The 19,014-nt window shown below is 31.9% G+C and overlaps 1 protein-coding gene across 2 annotated transcripts; it reads right to left on the minus strand.

The window, feature by feature from the left end:
* Positions 1-7,390: 7,390 nt before the first annotated feature.
* LOC102667636 (cysteine-tryptophan domain-containing zinc finger protein 7) lies at positions 7,391-17,129 on the minus strand. Of its 2 annotated transcripts, XM_006597681.4 has the most exons (12): positions 16,518-17,129; positions 15,641-15,713; positions 15,414-15,541; positions 14,880-15,275; positions 14,215-14,800; positions 13,521-14,133; positions 12,170-12,618; positions 10,112-12,063; positions 9,857-10,014; positions 9,099-9,259; positions 8,627-8,784; positions 7,391-8,088 (listed from the first exon to the last, which is right to left on the minus strand). In XM_006597681.4, exons 1-12 carry the CDS (start codon positions 16,617-16,619, stop codon positions 7,870-7,872), a joined length of 4,995 nt encoding a protein of 1,664 aa, XP_006597744.1. In that variant the 5' UTR covers positions 16,620-17,129; the 3' UTR covers positions 7,391-7,869. The 2 variants fall into 2 exon arrangements, with proteins under 2 accessions (XP_006597744.1, XP_006597743.1); XM_006597680.4 differs by having other exon boundaries at positions 13,521-14,800.
* Between the last annotated feature and the right edge of the window lie 1,885 nt (positions 17,130-19,014).

Raw genomic sequence — 19,014 nt, forward strand, 5'->3', positions numbered from 1 at the left:
AAGTTAGAGATGCTACAAGAGGTAGCTGCTGTGCAAGGGAGAAAACGGAAAGACTGTTTATGAAGTGAATAGATGTTTACTTTTAAATAAAGTACAGTTAAAAGATTATATACTCACGGTGAAAAATACTTAATATTATTATGTAATCACAAATAAATAAATATATATAAATTTGTTAATTTTTATAATAATAATTATCTTACAACTTAGATAATAGTATAAAATTACTTATTTACTATTAAGGTCATTGAATGTAAGAATAAATCTTAGAGGGGGAAAATCTTATAGTTTATTTTAAATACAAGGATATCTTCCTTTAAATTTTAACTGGTATTGGGGTGTTGATAGGATGGTTGGAATGAGTTTAACTTGATATTTATTCGGTCTGAAATTTTAATTTATTTTAAATTCAATCCAATTAAAACCCAACAATATAAAGACATTTAAAATATTAAGTTGACTTAACTGAAATTTATTGATAAAACATATAACTTTTAATATTATTAGAAACATAGAAATTAAAGTATATTTTATTTTATAATATATATTTTAAAATAAATAGTTTCAATGTAAATATAATATTAAAAATTTATTAATATACATAACTGATATTAAGCGTATTTTATGTAAAATACTATTTATTGAATTAAAAGTCTTATCTTTGATGCATAACTATTAAAAAATATATAATTTTAAAAGAATATATAAGACAACTCTAAAATATAATACAAAATCTTCATAGTACGTTAAATCTAATTTTTAAAATCTAAATATGTTAAAATCAACTTCAGTGAGAAATTTAGGTATCTCTACTTTGTCAGTTACCTGTTGTAATCAACTGTTGACCCCTTTAGGTCTACTCTAAAATTCTACTATACAATTGTAACCATTTGAAACTAGGGAAACTTAATTTAATTTAAGTCATGACCAGGCCAACAGTAAAAGAAAATTACTTCAAAGAATTTTTCACCAATATATGCCATTAGCTCACTTTAAAAACAATAAAAGATTCTTAATCACACAAGTGGTTGTCGAATCTGTTAAGTTTAAACTTTTCTATGAGCAAATCCTTTATTATGATAGTCCCTTTAGGCATTCAAAAAGATACTTCAATCTGGAATTTGAATGATATCATGCTAATATTCAGTATCTTTTTAATAAAATAAAATACTAAAGTAAATGAAGTGAGATTCTTCATTCAATTCTTTTACATAAAACTCATCTTTGAATTTTTCTTTTACTCATTTTTTAAGGAATATCAGATTTAGGTAAATGTATTATAAAATCCGAACTTTCAAAAATGAAGCCTTCTGTTTGTTTTATCCCTAAACAAATTAATCATTTATACTACTATAGAGAATGAGTGCTTATCCTGCTAAGGAAAAAGGGTTTGAAATTCAAGCAACCTGTTGTGGCTTTAGGTACGAATCATTTAGTTTATTGCTACCATTATTTGTAGCCACTACAAGATTCGTTAGAAGTAAGACTATTCTTCATAGCCCACTTAGACTATGTAAGCTTTAGGTTCATTTACAAGAAATGCTGATTCCTAATCCTATTATCTCTTTCACAAAAGCTCTATTAAATTAAGTGGATGGCTGGCTTTCACCAAATTCCATAATTTTTTAATATGTTCAATTATTCATTTCATCTTTATAGTTACATAAAATTTATTTTTTAGTCCTTATACTTAAAAATTTTTTGTTTTAGTCCTTATAAAAGTCCTTTTAAAAAAAATAATGTTAACTAGCATTGACATGGCACTAATATATGTTGTGTTGTCAATGGCATTAATGTATGTTGTGCTTTACATAGTCTTTATACTTATACTATGTTATGTTTTGGTCTTATAGTTTTACACTTTTCCTTTTAGTCTCTATATAACTTTGCTCCTTCTATTTTTCTAAATCTATAATTTTTGTTCTCTTATTTCAAGATAGACATTTAATCTTCTTTTTTTAGAAAATGCAAAGTTTAATCCTCAATTTTGCTTACATATTTTATTTCTTATATTTTAATTAATTAAATCATTTATTGATGACACCTTAAATAAATATATTAGGTCTAAGATTTAATTTGATCAAAATAAAAAAAAATAAAACATATGTAAAATTAAAAATTTGACTAAAATTTTAAATTTTTTAAAATATGAGAATCAAAATTACAGATTAAGTAAAAGATGTGATCAAAATTGTATTTAAGAAGAAGAAAAAAAGTAAATCTTAGCAAATTCATATTTAGCCTATGTAGTTAATGACTTTTTTAAAAAAAAAGCAAGTAATAAAAAATTATGTAACAAAGTACAATAATTTTAAAACTATTTACATGGATTGTTTTTGTCACCTAGGATAATAGAAGATGTCATTGTCACTTAGGATAATAGAAGATGTCACGTAGGAAAAATCATCCTATGTTTTTGTTTTTGTATTGCTTGTTTACATTTGTTATATTTCAACCAATGTAAAAAAATAAGACAAAAACACCTCAGGTCCTAAGTATAGTTTTAAAACTAGTCTACTTTGGTGCATAATTTTACAATAGTTATATTTCAATCGATGTAAAAAAACAAAATGAAAATAATGCATGACATTTAAATAATTTTAAAATCATTCTACTTTGTTACATAATTTTTTTTGTTTGTATTACTTGTTTCGTAAATAGTCATTTTTTCAAGCCATGATTACAGTATTCACTTTTAGAAAACCAATTCTGTGTTACAATAATTGAATTCATATTCAATCCACTTATTAGCCATGTGTAAATCGTCATACCTTTATTTTATACGCCCGAAGTCCCAAACTCATGTCAAACCCAACTCTCTTATTGCCTGTTTGTTTATTAGTTTGCTACACATGACACACGTTTCCAAAAAAATTGGACAAGCGTAATCTAGAATATGATGAATGCATGGAAGCAAATTCATCATGAATTAGCGTTCGCCTAAGCCATAAAACAAATAGAGCCACACAAAATGGTATTCGTGAGTCAAATCAAAAGTTTACATCCTTTACCAGCCGTGTGGAAATTCCCCAAACATGTAGAAGGAAACGCGAAAAACCAAGGACAAAGAATGCACCAACCAAAAACACATACATTAAGATTTTAGTTGTGCATTGCGCCAGTAATGAAAAACCAGGTATTACCACATTCAATTAACGATAAACAAATATTTTTTTTTAAAAAAAAAGTATGATAATATAAAGAATTTTCTTATGTTAAGAAAATCAAGAGAGAGATGAGGGACCAAAACATTAAAAGAGTTACTTCTTTTCTTCACTTCTCATCTAATGAGTAACTCATTTTATATTTAAGTTAAAAGAGAATAAAAGGTGAATATATATATATATATATATATATATATATAAGAATTTGCTAAATCAGCAAAAAAAAAATTGTTAACATTTATCTACTTATTTTAAAGGAGCGTATTTTAACAAAGTATAACTTAAATTTTCTTAAAATATAAGAATAACTTTCTAAAATATTTTTTAAAAAAGAGTATAAATTAACAAAACACTCATCTATTTTTTTAAAAGAAATATATTTTAATAAGATGCAGCTTCAACTTTTTCAGAAACACAAAAAACATCAAACGGTAACTTGTTAAAATATTCTTTCTAGAAAACTAGGTATACAACAGCAAATATAAATATACACACACAAATGCGCGCACAGCGCACCATAATTTGGGCAAAAGAGAAGAAAAAGTGGTAAAATGAAAATATAAACAATACATAGTGTTTTGAATGAGAAGAAAAAAAATGAACAAAAGAGGAATGCGAGAGAATCTTGAGAAACGTGGGTTATTGAATTTTTTCCATTCTGATAGGAATATAAGATTGAATCAAGAAAATCTGGCAGATAACATCATCCAAATCTAAGTATAAATCCATTGTCAATTTCTATGTGTATTACGGGTAGGGGTGGGAATAGGCAAGTCAGGTCAAGCTTTGAAAGGTCTGAGTCTGAGTCTAGTCTACGATGAATCTTTAAAGTCTGAGTCTGGCTTATAACCTATTAAAGGCTTTTATTTTGGTTCGGCCTGACCTCTTTAAAAGTCTAGTTTGGTCTGATAGCTTTTTTAAAAGTCTTTTTCACACTAAATATTTAATATTTTATAGAGTAGGAACGTAATAGGAAAGTTAAAAAAAAAAAAGGAAAGTCAATTAAAATAATGAGGAATATAAAAGGACACATGATTAAAATCCTTGATTATAGGAATAGATATTATGGAGCAGTAATGTGTAATCAAAGTATGATAGTTTCAAAAAAAATTAATTATATCCAAAAAATAATATTATATATTGGTACCCAAAAAATAATATAAATATATATATAGGTCGGTCTATCAGGCTTATAAGGCTTTTTAATAAGCCTAAGCTTGGTCTATTTAATTTAATAGACTTTTAAAAAAACCTGAGTCTACCATTTTAATTAAATAGATCAGTTCAGACCAAGCTTTATGTAGGTCAGGTCGTAGGTCCCTGTAGACCGACCTGACCTATACTCACCCCTAATTACGGAATTTTTTTCTCTGTAACACACTTGAGCCAACCAACTAATTAACAAAGAACACGGAGAGTACCCAACATTACATCGGAATACTAGACAACATAACTATCTCGGCAGTAAAATTCAACATAGCCACTTATTCCAAGACATGATTATTGGGGAAAACTAGCTAGACCTAAAAATGCTGGCCAAATGGAACTTTCTTCCAGTTCCATAACAATTGAAAGATGCACATGACATATCTACTAAACAACGTGTTTGAAAAATAATCTTCTGACTATACATCTAACGCCAAAATCGTGTTTAAAATAACATCTTCAATTAAAAACAATAAAACTACGTATGAAGAGCGTGTCTGGAATAACATCTTCCGACTACATCCAACACCAAAATCGTGTTTGGAACATCTTCAATATTCAAAAAACAACAAAACTACATATGAAGAGTGAGTTTGGAAATCGTATTTGCAACATCATCTGAGTTCTGACTACATCCAACACCAAAATCACATCAAATAACTCAAATGACACAGAAGCTACAATAATAAGCTTTTAAAGGACATGGATCAACATTAAGGCGAAGTCAAAGCAAACACGCACTAAACCCAGAATAAAACAAGAGTTAATGCTACATAGGAGAGTGTATGATGTCTCCCACCATGGGAAACATATTATTAACCATTAGATATATTGATTTTGTGGAAGGTCAAGATTTTTTATTTTTTTATTCTTTATTCCCTTTTTTTTCATCTCTCTTTGGGTGCTTCTAAGATCCCACCAAAAAGCTTACATCATTATATTTTATTATTAACTTATTTTTTAATTAAATTTTTTTAGTCTATTATTATTTAAAATATTTTTTGGCATGATAAAAAATAAAACATAATTAAATTATATTTTTATTGAAAATAATAAAAATAACTAACTCACAAATAATACAGCATCTAAGACATAAATTAAAATAATAAAATTTACATAATTAAAATAATAACTAATTTTGTTGATAATTTGGCATCAAATTAAATCACGGATTCAAATGGAATGAATTTTTGGTTTGAATCCATTGAATGAAAACAAATCAAAGAAGTTGAGAAAATTTTTTAAGATAAAAGTGAGAGAAAATTGAGAGGTTTAGTTGTGTAAAAAAAATTGAAGTACCCCTATTTATATACAACGGTAAAGATTAAAAAAAAATTCAACTATCCTAAATTTTAACGATGATAAACGATCATAAAAATTTTAAATGAAACACAATGGCTATTAATTTGAATTTATCTTTATTTTTTTCTTTTTTTTATTAGAAAAATCTTGAAGGTGCTTCATTCTAGTGATCCATATAGTGCTTGTAATGGAAGGTGCTTTGGAAGCTAAGCTACTTCAGTGAAGGAGTTCCTATTCAAGCAATTGTTGCGGCTACTCTTAGACTGTTGCTCCCATGCATAATGCCCTTCCAGCTTTGTTTCTTTTGTTTCCGAAGATATTTCATTTGTTTTTTCCAATGAGCTTTCTCATAGCCCTTTCTCTTCTTACCTTTTTCATTTCTTTTTTCTTTTTTCTTTTCTAGATCTGCAAGTTCCAAACCAGATCCAATTTCTCCATATCTCAAAAAAAAAAAAAGGAAAAATATCTCTGATGAATCCCTACTTTCTCTCCTTGTCTACAAAGAACAACAAAGACAAAAATCTTATGCCGGTACATCTTACAAAATCTCACTGGATTTCATTAGTTTTGTTTAGAGATGTATAGATCATTTAATGGATTCCGAGACATTAGAGAGGCAAGAAATTAAAGAATTTCACAAATTTTGCTGATGGGCATTCTATGCCAATGCCACTACCAGGCTTGCATGATTTAGCCAAAGTTGGATAACCATTGTTAAATCAATCAAGCTTGTTAATATCACTATATTTATCATTATATTCTGTTTTTTTATCATTATATTTATCTCCCTTGTAAAAAAATGTTAATGCAAAATGTAAGGTGTAAATGTAATATTTTCAATCATATAAAGAAATGTTAGGTGTAATATTTTCAAACTTGAAAAAGTGTTAGATGTAGGAAAATAAAATAAAGTTATGTGTAATTTGATAAAAACTCAGAAAATATTGCTATAATTTTCCCTAAAACTTACTATTGCGGTAGAAATTGTCTTTTTCACGGTGGGAAACATCATAGACTCTCCCGCCGTAGCCTCCACCATAAAATACATTGCTCAGCAACAACGATTACCATTATTAAACCTTGGTATGCTAGAGAAAAGTTAACAAATCAAAATTGACTTTTGATTATCAAGATACAAGATAGACAACACAACTTGAATAGGAAAGGAATTTTCAACATGTAGTTTGAGACATGGGCGAAGGAGATGACAGCATTAATGAATTTCAGATTAAACCATCCCTAACGATAATAAAGGGGACAGGACAATATAAAATAAAAGCTTAATTAGGATCTACTCTTTTAAACTATCATTCAATCACGTGTTTTTATTGAAAGAGTTTTGCCTTCTCAGGTAGTTAAAATCCAAATTTTCAGATGTACCCAGATGTGATCCAATGATCCTGTGTCCTTCTCCACTAACATGAATCAAAACTAAATGAAATAAATTCTCAAAGCAGTCGAAATAGGAAAATCTTGCTAACCTTACTTAAGCATGGTAACTCACTACAGGCTAGTATTTCTTCACAAGATGACATGCACAGATACCAATGACACCTCAAATTGCTACAACCAACCCATGTTATAAACAGTTAACCCGATCCCACTTACTAACAATATGACCTATACATACAAACACTTGAACATAAAGCAAAGAATTAGAAACAGAAGTTTAGCATTGCTTAGTAACACACAAAGGAATGTTTCTGCAAGGATTTCCATTCATTCAAAACTTTGATATGATAACATAAAAGGAGAGTTTGTCATTAACAACGGACCTATTATTACTATATAAGTATTCAAAGCCCTCAAAAATGGTTGCCTAACCTTTCCAGACTCTATATTCTTGTTCCCGGGGCTCCAGTTAAGTGGAGCAAAGAATGTAGCACTGAACTAACATAATATGATATCCATCCGGCATCACTTGACAGCCAGGAATCCCCCTCCCTCTCTCTAACCCATAAAATTTAAGGGTGTGTTGTACCACTATCCACATTAAGAAAAACCTTAATTGAAAACACGTTACAAAATTTTCTAATCAATCACATTTTGTACAAATGTACACAAGGGTAACAGATCGCCTTCAACCTGCCACCTTAGCGAGTTTCTAAGTGCTAGTCTTGGTAGATATCTTTTAGCCTCTTCCTTTCACAATGCCATCTCAGTAAAACCAAAAAAATAAATTATATACAGGATCAAGTTAATCTCTAGTACCACCAAGACCAGCGCGACTTATGGCTTTTGTTGCGGTCCAAATCAGACGTACAAGCTCATCTACATCCTGGAAGCTGAAATCAATAACGCTTCTAATAGAAGCTATACAGTCCTTATTCCGTGCTTCTTGCATGATCACATTAGCAGCAGCAAAAGTGCTCTGACATTTTCTAGAAGCTTCCATTACAAAATGTATGTCCTGAGTCTGCAAAATCACAAAAACTTTTACCCAACTTTCCATTAAAAAATTATCAACATACATGATAAATCCTTAAGATTCGGTATTTTGTGCCTAGCCTACAATGAAACTCAATAAACTAAATAAGCTAATTGCTTAATATTAGGGTGAAAGGAAAAGAATACTATATAACCTTGAAATTTTACCACCACCTGTCCATCAAGATCTAAAACATGAATTGCATTAAAAAGTTATAAGTGAGTCAGTGACAATTGCCCATGAGGTATGACAACACAAAATGCTTGTTAGATAACAGAATCACTCTGATATGCAATAGAAATTGTCGATGGATCAAAACCTGAACTTTCCTTGCATGGAAAAAACAGCTGACATCCATCCTGATTCTGTCAAACTTTATATCTAAAGACAGAACCACATTTCCAATTATTATTTCCCAACAATAAACCCTTAGATCCCTTAACAGCAATCCCTTGGTACTTCAACATTAACATACCAAGATAAACTTACAAATTAAATGTATGGTTTATCAACAATTAAAACTTACAAAATCAAGAAGCCTGACTAAATTTGGACGAGTTCGAGCAGATATGACTTGATTGATAGCAACATGAGTATTAGTACCCCTGGGCAAAGCAGCCTTATCTGCTGCTGCCTGATTGTTAAGGTTATCAACATCGGATGCAGAAGATGAAGGAGATTCACCTAAACATTAGAGTAAAAAAGCAGTGGTACATCATTGACTTTGATCACTTGATAAGGCATGGATGCATCCATCAGACAACTAATATTAAAGAAAAGTCTAAGCAGTCAGATCAGAAGAAAGATCAAGAATGGTTTTATATCTAACAGGCCCCTTGGTTGGCATAGGAGCCCTTCAGTGGTGGGCTTGAAGCAGGCATAGGCCCATTTTAATTTTTGCAGGAATTCACATTTTATTAGAAGAATGCAAAATCTACATACAACAATACTTGACAAGCCTGAAGACAAACACTTTTATGAAAACTATGCTCCAATACCTTGAGAAACCAGTTGAAGAGTTGATTGCAACTCCTGTCGATCTCTGTTAGTACTAGAATTTTTACAGTAAACCACTCTCATGTATGCCACCTCCATGCATTTATATGACAAAGCAGCAGCTGCCATTTCTTGGTGAGTTTCATATTCATGGGCACAGCATCTGAAAACATTTCAATTGTATGATTAAAGGCCAGTTAACATCCATAGCACAAGAGAAAGACAATAGTGCAAACTTCTAAATGTCGTTTAATGGAACAATTTTTATACTAATGTCATTTCTTGACTTCATTAAAAGCATTACAATTAAAATGTCATTACAAGACCTATATTTAATTATTTACAAATTAAAAGGCATCACTGTCATTATTAAAAAAATTGTCTGTATTATTGGGCCAGAATATGAGCTAATGAGTTGAACATCTGAAAGCCCAATCTAGGCTTATTTATGAACCAGCCAAAATTTTCAGCCCATTAACATGTTAATTCTTAGAATGTGGGTTTTGGCCTAACTCAACCCCAAAAGTTAGCTCATAGGGTGAGGAGTACCCCCCACTTATATATTCTATCTTTGCACTCTCTAGCCAATGTGGGACTTGTTCCAATATTTAATGAACAAAGATGCAAGCAGCCCCACGAGCTGACATTCACTTCAGCCTTTATTTATAACAACCAAATTGCATTCGACCAATAATAAAGGAAAAATCTAAGATCATAAAAAGTAATAAATTTACTTAGAGCTTCAGAATTTTTTACTTACTTGAAAAGTTTGGCTGCAGTAGCAAAAATTTGCATTTGACTCATTTCCCCGTGCTTGCTACTCTCATTATGACAATTTTCTAAAAGAGATGCTCCATGCAGAAACTTCAAACCAGCTTGAAAGTATGTCTCATTGCTTTCAAAGTCAAACCCGGAGTTCTATAAATAAACAGTATTTACACCATCAGTTACAAAAAGAAAGATGCTAGATCCAACCAACTATATATTGAGTAAAATCTTGAATTGATCAACTGACCTTATAATTATCTGCTCTATCTTTTAGTTTTGCAGCTTCTTTCAGGGTGTCAGTAGCAGTTTGGTTAGAATTTGTTCTCAAAGGACTTAACAACGTAAGTTGCTGATCAGGTGCAAAATTTCCAGAACTATAATTAACTCCAGCATTGTTACTAACATCAGCATAATTTCTCATTGACTTGGCCATATCATCATTGCCAGAAACATGGACATGATGCTCATTAGACATGCCTCCCTTTTGATGCTGAGGTACAGTTCTAGAACCCACACTCAATGCTTCCCTTTTTACTTCATCCACTGCAGACGAGAGAACTTTGGATTTCCCAACTCTTGATTCTGTGAGATTAGCTTTGTTTTCTCCCTCAAAATCCTGAGTCAGGTTTTGCCAGGGGATAGGCTTATTATTATCAGTGCTACATTGAGCATCCATCTTCAGAATTGAATTCTCAAAGTCTCTTTGTTTTATCTCAGTTTGCTTTCCAGTTTCATTTGGCCCATGTCTTAAAGCACTTTTCTGACTAATACAGTCAATTTCACTTTTAGACTTTGGAGAAATATATTTAGCATTATTTTTTGACTCAGCACCAGATTCATGATTACTGGGATCAACTGCTGAATCATACTTCCCACTTTTTTTTGAATAACCACCAGTCTCTGAAACTGAAATCTTCATCTTATCTGTACCAACATGAGAACCAGACTTTCTGTCCTTCTCCTTGCTGTGCAATGATGAAACCTTACCAGATTTCTGCCAAGAAAATTCACTTTCCTGATTGTCCTTGTTTACTTTCTCCTCATAACGTTTACCATTAGCACAATAACCAGGTTGTTCAACATGAACACCACCTTCAAGCAAATGACTATTCTTTAGTTCAGAAGATTTTTTAGCTTGGACCCTGGCTGTGTCTTTAGCATCCTCAACCCGGACCTCTATTGAAGATAATTTGTGGGATGCAGGATGTAAGTCACGTGAAATTCTACCCGCCTTCAATTTTACTGATAGCTTTCCCTCCCTATTATCAACGCTTCTCCTGGAACCTACTGAAGAGAGGCAACCTTTTGTAGCATCATCTTTCGCTGAAGTGCCTCCTACTGCCCAAATATTCTTATCCGAGTTGAAGGCCCTCAGAGGTGATGAGGTGACAGATTCAACAGGTGAACCTCTCAGATCTTCAAAGTAGGTTTTAGCTTTATGAGACCCTGAAACTTTAGAAGAGCTCGAAGTTGCTGCCAATGAAAGCGGTCTAGAGCCCAAATCCTTGCCCAATTGACCAATACCATCTGAAGCATGAAGAGATGCAGTATTTTTCCTATGCTTCCTTGGTTGGTTGCCTTTATCAACAAATCTTACTTCTGTCCCAACAGCCATTTGGTCCCTATTGCCTGACAAGCAAACTTGTCTCATCCCACCTTTACTCAATTTATTATCACCTTCAGTTAATGATTTTGCCTCTTTATTCAAAATTCTGTATCTCTTTTCCTTCCTAAATTCACTTGCATTGCCCTCTTCACCATACTGCTTTTCACCATGCGAGGAGTATGAGTTGTTATGCTTTTCACCATGTGAGGAGCAAGAGTTGTTATGCTTTTCATCATCCATACACTCCTTCAATTTCCTTTTCTTCATTAAACCACTTTTACTGCCGTTTATCACATCCAAGGACCCACCACCAGACAAGACCTGAGCTTGATCTCCCTCTTTCTTGACAGTGACTGGTAAACTGTCCTGTACGTCATCAGATAAACAATATTCATCATGCTTCCTCATATCCTTCCCACTAGCTTTTGTTGCCAAACTATTTCTTGAATATAGAGACACCTTCTCAAGGTCCATGCCAGGATTCAATTGCTTATCAGCATAGAAAACATTTTCAATTTTTGGTTTCTTAGGAGTTCCCAATTTATATTGATCAGCATCCATCTTACGTTTCAACTTAACATGCTTTCTCTCACCTGCCCATGTGTGAAAATAACATTGAAATTATTAATTAAGAATATGCATAACTTCTTATTCACAAAAATAAATAACAACATATCAACTCCAAAATGAATGAGGTACCTTCATTTACTTGCTTTTCTTTCTCTATAGGCACGCTTTTCTCTTCTATCATATTGTCAAGACTGCTAAGATGTTTAGAAGAACTCATCTTCTTCATTGGGTTTAAGTCGGCAGGATGCTGATTCATGACATTCAAGCTTCTATTTTTTCCAGATACTTGAACATTGGTCTTTGCAGAATTTGGAAACTGAAGCACGTCATTATTAATTCCTGACATTGTCTTTTCCTTAATAACATGTTTCTTCTTTCCTCGATCAGACAACATATCAGAACTGGACATGTTGTGATTCAGGCCATACTGCAAAGCATCAGTAGAGCTCACTCCAATTGCAGTTTCAGTGCCATGGCTTTGCATGTTATTTTGACCATTGGAAATTGGCATTTGATACGAGGCGTAAAGTGCTTTTGTTGTCTCATCCTCACTGAAGTCACATGAATTCATTCCAGGCCTAGCAACAAATTCAGAGAACAATGAGAAGGCAATAATACAAAAAGCAAAAACAAATGCATACGTGGATAAATTTTAAAAAATGTAAAATAATCTGTATATCATTCAAGACTCAAGATAGTCCTTGATTGTTGCTTACAATACAACATCTTACTAAGGGTATGTTTGGATTTGTGGTAAAGGATGGAATGGAGTGGAAGGAGAAGTTGTTCCATTTTTAGTTCGTAAAAATTGGAATGGAACATAATGGAAGTTGATGAACCAAGATCCATTCCATTCCATTGCTTCACTCTAATTTTCTTCCCCCAAATTTGGGGTGTACTTGATGGAACAAAGCTTCTAGATTGTAAAATAACTATTTTATCTTTATAAATTTTATCCTAATATTAGTCTCTTTTGTAAAATAACTATTTTATCTTTATAAATTTTATCCTAACATTAGTCTCTTAAAGATAATACATTTGAAATAAGGATAATATAGGAATTAAAAAGTTATAACTCATTTCATTCCATCCTTTTTCCAATTTTTTTTTATCAGCAAAGATAAATATTTATATAGATAGATAGATAACAGAGTACCAGAGGTACTGAAATACATCTGGATGGGTGGCCGTGCAATTGGTTCCGAAGCAGACTAAATAGAGTCTAGGAAGGAACCAAGCAGGCTACACCATGTTAGCATCCTTTTTCCAAATAATGGAATGAAATTGTTGTTTCATTCCATTATAAAATATCCAAACAATGGAACAACATTTTTATTTCATTCAATTCCAATTCATCACATTCCATTATATTCTATTCCATTCCATTCCATTTTCCACCACCAATCCCAATATAGCCTAAGCATATACCTGGCATAATATGGTCATGCATAATTCCAACCAAAATAAGCAATCAACTTACAGCCAATTTAGCATGCTACACAACCACTTCTCTGGAAGATGCTCTGGCTTCACACCATTAGGCAGTAGCCGCCATTTCTGGCAACTGTCACAACATACCCAATCTTCCGCAATAACTTGAGGCACTCCTGCTGATGAAATCATCTCTGGAGCAATGCTGTTTTCAGTAATAAGAAGTGCAGCTGAAGTATCTTTTATGCATGGCCCAGCTAGCAACTGGTTGGCCACTTTATGGCAACTCGGTCTTACCTTTACCTTAGCCCCAAATGCACTCTGTTTTCCATTACTGATGTTACCATTTTTTATAGCACCATTACCGGCAACACTGTCAACTTTCTGTTCCGATTTTTTTCCTCTCAATGAATCCCTGTTACTATCACTGAACTTTTTGCCCTTCAGTGACTTTGACTTATTCATTTTACTTTTAGATGTATTGTCACAGCCAGCACTCACTTTATTGATTACCATTGCATCACTAGTACCACAAAAGCTATCTTTTCTAGCAACAGCCTCAGCTTTTCTAGGACTCTGATCACCCTTTGACTTAGTCTTCCGCTCAGACACAGCCTTTACTTTCTGATGGTTCTCATACTTATGATCTACCTTATGTTTCACTGCATCACATTCAAATTTATTAGAAATCATGAAAGTATTACGCGTGTTATTATTCATAGGGTCCGTATAATTATCCTTACGAGAATTTTCCAGTTTATGCTCTAAAGCATTTTTCATAAAACCATTTCCTGAATTTTGCTTTTCAGTCTTCTCAAAATCCTGACCAGATATTGACTCCAACGACTCCTCCTTCAAAGCTTCTACAGGAACCATTCTGCCTTGCACCCCATTCTCATTAAACTCCTTGGAGGCTTCAAAAGCTTTGGCAGTGACTTCAGCTGTTTCACCAGCATCACATATTGAACTTGACAGAGGTGTACATTTCAAGTCATTAGAGAGAAAATCTTTACAATCTGGCGTTCTGTTTCCTAATCTTTTCTTTGTATGCAATGTCAAATCCTTCTCAGAAAAGGTGCCATTTGTATGCTTCAATTCCAACTGTTTTTCACTTTGTCTCACTATTCTCACTGTCCTCTTCTTCAAATGTTCATTTCCCACAAAAGAATCTGATTCATCAGTAGACATGGAACAAGTATCTTGATGACCTTTAAGAGAAGACAAGTATTTGCTGTCGCTAATAACTTTTTCATTCTTCATCATGTAGAGCAAACTTTCGTGTAGAGGTGATACTAAGACACACCCAAGGATAGGAAAGGAAGTCATAACCTATGTCATCAAATAAGGAGTAAATACATCAACCTTTCTAATGGAATTGAACAGTATAGAATTGGAGAAGGATCTCTACCTGAATAATGCCAGTTGGAGAACCTTCAGCATTCTCTTGAGACACTGGTGGCATGCCTTCACTTTCCACAGGGCTGTTCCCCATTGAGGAAGAGGGAGAGTTATCAAGCCCAAGGCCACTATATATCTCAGCATTCTTTTGTGCTAAGATATTAGATTTCATTTTAATTCGAAACTTCAGTGGCCTTTGGTCAGTTGAATTTCCTGTCTTTTTTGTAGTATCATCTTTCAAAGTGCACCTCTCAGCTGTATCACTGGAAGAAATTCCTCGTTCTTTCTTCACTGAGTCATTTACTGAAGCTTCTCTTAAATCACGAAGTGAATAAGAACTATGAGAAGCATTTTCAGGCCTTGCATGAGGCACATTTGAAGATGCTTTTGTGTTATGAGACACAACCTGTATAACAACATAACTGACTGTGCTCAATCAATCTGTATTATTTCTATGATGAAATATGCTGGCAGCATATATTACCTTCCTATCAAGTATCAAATAGTAAAATAAACAAACAAAAATATTGCTATATGCCTATACCTCCATGTGGAGATTGATATTAGACTTTGGTGAGCTGTGGTTTCTTTGTGGAGTCCTTGGATGAGACCATAAACAAGGAGAGCGCTCTTGGGTAGGTAAAAAGGAACCATAGCCACCAAATTTTGCACCTGAAAAATATTATACATATCTGATAACATCACTTCATGGACACAAAGACTGATCTTTCATTTCTCAGTAAAAGCTTTGACTTTTATTGTTCCACTTACCCAAATTCTCAGCAGATACACCACCTTCAAAGTCCTTTTGAAAATGACCAAGAAAATGTTGAATCTTCTCATCCTTCAGGAAACAATTTATTAGTCCTAATATTTTTGTGATAAAATTTTGACAAAAGACTTTAGAAGCAAATGTCATTCATCAACAATAATCAGTAGGTATATGAAGCATAACAATAGAAGGCACCATAAAGATCAACAAGCATTTAAGAATCATCACTTATTCTATTATTTGATTTGCAGATACTAACCTTCTCAGATGAAAAAAATACAAATGCAAATTGACATAGCATCAACAATCTAAGAAGCATCTAGAAGCTTAACTTGCATCAAGTCCATTTTGCACAAGAAAAACAAACAGTTTAGCAAATAAATCTATTTCCTAGTAATTGGGGATGCGTGTGGTGTTGGTAAATATTAAACTGTGTTTCTCACTCACAAAATAGCAGAATACGCATCTAAAGCATTATTAGGCAAACAAAATCAATTCGTAATATTTATTGGCAATGTTCTAGGATAGCTAGATTCGCTATGCTTGTCAGCACACAAGAAACTCAAGACATTCCTCTATTATGTTTCTGAATCACTTCGTTAATGCCAAATTTCTTTGTCATTAACAATGTAGGTATGATTATGAAGCCCAACAGCCAATAGTGGTGTTCAGCATGTATCAGACTGATTTAGTCCCTCCAGACAGAAGTTTAATTATGAGAAATTCTACAACTCTCATTCCCTATTTTCCCCTAGGAACCAAATACATTAATACATTTACAGACACAATTACAAATTTTATTGATCATCCAAACCATGCATAAACCAAGCAAATTCAAATGGGAAATTTTCAAAATAGATTGAAGCAAGTCCTTACAATGTAAGAGAAAGAATCAGGGTCAATGTTGGCTTCATCGTCACCATTATAATAGCAAGCCTCTCCTTCCTCAAGCTCAGTATTTTCCTTCATCTCCACCATCCACCAAAACTTTCTAGCCCTAGGCCTAACCCCAGAACCCAAAAAGTTATATTTTCACATTGAAACCTTCCCTGAAGTCTAGCATCACTTCAATCAAAGCCCCCCAAAAAAATAGTGGCAATAAAAAAAAAAAACCCAAAAAACCAAAATAATAAAAAAAAAATGTACACCGACCCAACGAAGCAAACGCGAAACCCTCGAAAACCCAGAAGGGAAAAGCGATTATTTGCACAGTGATCATGCCATGATATAACCCTTCATTGATGGAGGAGCATATAAACCAGAATAAAAACCATTACTTGCATTAAAAAAATTGAATTATTGGCTTTAACCCCACAATCTGATGAATAAGAAGAAGCGGTGGAGATCGGCGAAACCGATCAGTGGCTACTGAAATGGGTTTTTGACGGCGAGTTCAAAACGGATTTTTTTCCCAAATATTTCGCTTCGCTCTCCCAATATTTTGATGTGTGCACACAGCGGAAAGAAAAGAGACTGGGCTTTGGTATCTCAATTTTAATTATTTAGTTTAATCTAATCTTATCACGTATTTTTTAAAATAATATATATTAATAATTTAGGATTTGCTCTTTGCTTGTGACTTGTGAGTGTAAAATAACCGTTGATGAAAAACCAATGCATGTATATGATAAATTATGAATTTATTAAAATATCAAGATTAATAATGAAGATATGTTTCTCTGTTTTTTTTATTATTTATTTATCTATCACAGATTGAAAGAGTGAAATTTTATCAATTAAATATTTTAATACTAGTATTTTAGGTTGAACAATATATATATTGTTTTGGAGTTGAGTAACATGAGAAAGTTAACTTTGCACCATGGGAAAATTTTAAGGACCGTGTGATTTATTAAATTTTTATTATGCTGTCCGGATTGAAAATCATTAAGTGGAGTTGTTAGTTTTTCAATTAAAAAATTTCCATGTGGCTGTCCCACAAGCAACTTTCTGAACATGGCAATGCTCTCTGAGCAAAGTTTCTTCTCCGTTCTCACACCTGCAACGCTTCCATCGTCGGGAAAAGGAAGCAAAGGAAGCAACAACACCGCCAATGGAAAATCATCACCAATGATCAAGTGGTTAGGTATTAGAATTAATGTCTCATATGAAAAATATTTGACTTATATAAAAATTAATAAATAAATATTTAATAATTAAAAATTAGATTGTAAGTGAGTTAATTAAGAAAAGTTTTAAAGATTAATTATAAAAAAATTAATACCTATTAATATAAGATAGAGTTTTCTTCCTAAGATAAATGTATCCTATTTTTAATTATTAATCATCACGCATGTAGAGAAAAAAAAAAGAATAATTAAAAAAGTAAAATTTTATTTTTATCTTCTTTGAAAGAATTAAAGCATATGGAAAATAAATTTCACTATAAAAAATACATATTATTTATGATAATCATATATTTTATTAGTTTCTATAATTATTAATTTAAAAAATGGTTAAGACTTACATGCACCCATGTGATCTCGAACTCACATAACCTAATACCTAATGTGGAAGAAGCACTTCAAGATTATGTTCACGCACACGGCCTCGCACGTCAAGTTCTACGTCAAGGACAAAGACATGTTTAAGTATAGTCAGCGGATTAGTGGATTAGCTTGCAAATTTATTAATTTAGACTAAATATTAATAAACAAAAATAAATACTAAATGTTTAAGGTAGGGTAGAATTTATTAGTGTTACTTTTAAATTACATCCACCCCATAATTTTTTTAGTTACTGCTTTTAGTAATAAATAATATTTTTAAAATATTAAATAATACTATATTTATTTAATTTTTTAGTATTAAATACATCAAATTTATATATTAAGTATTTTTTTAATGTTTTAGTATTTTAAAATATTTTAATGTTTATAAATAATTATCGAAAATTATAGAATTACCTTTACTATTATTAGTATACCTTAATATTATATATATCCCCGTTGTATAAACTGCCAAAATATAAAAACAAAATATTTATTATAAAAAATTATGCACAAATTTCTATACCAATGATAAGAAAAAATATAAAAATAATGTGAACTATTAAGTTTAATAAATAAAAAAAAAAATAATAGTGTATATAAGTCAAAATTTGTAATATTTTTAATTTTTCCTTTTTTTTATCACGGACTATGCATTAACATATTAGCATGTGGGCTATGTGTGACCAATGTGGCCTAATAATTTTATTTTTTTTTAGTGAATGAATAATACTATCGAGGACTAAAAGCCTTTATGAGAATAAATATGAGTTATATCAACTCTTAACTCATAAAAATTACAGTCAGGGCTAAAGGAATAAACATTAAAATTAACATTTACCGGCACAGCATCCTTAACAAAAATAGATCATTTATTTCACAAG

This window comes from Glycine max, chromosome 15 (genome assembly GCF_000004515.6).
Source record: "Glycine max cultivar Williams 82 chromosome 15, Glycine_max_v4.0, whole genome shotgun sequence".
Taxonomy (NCBI): domain Eukaryota; kingdom Viridiplantae; phylum Streptophyta; class Magnoliopsida; order Fabales; family Fabaceae; genus Glycine; species Glycine max.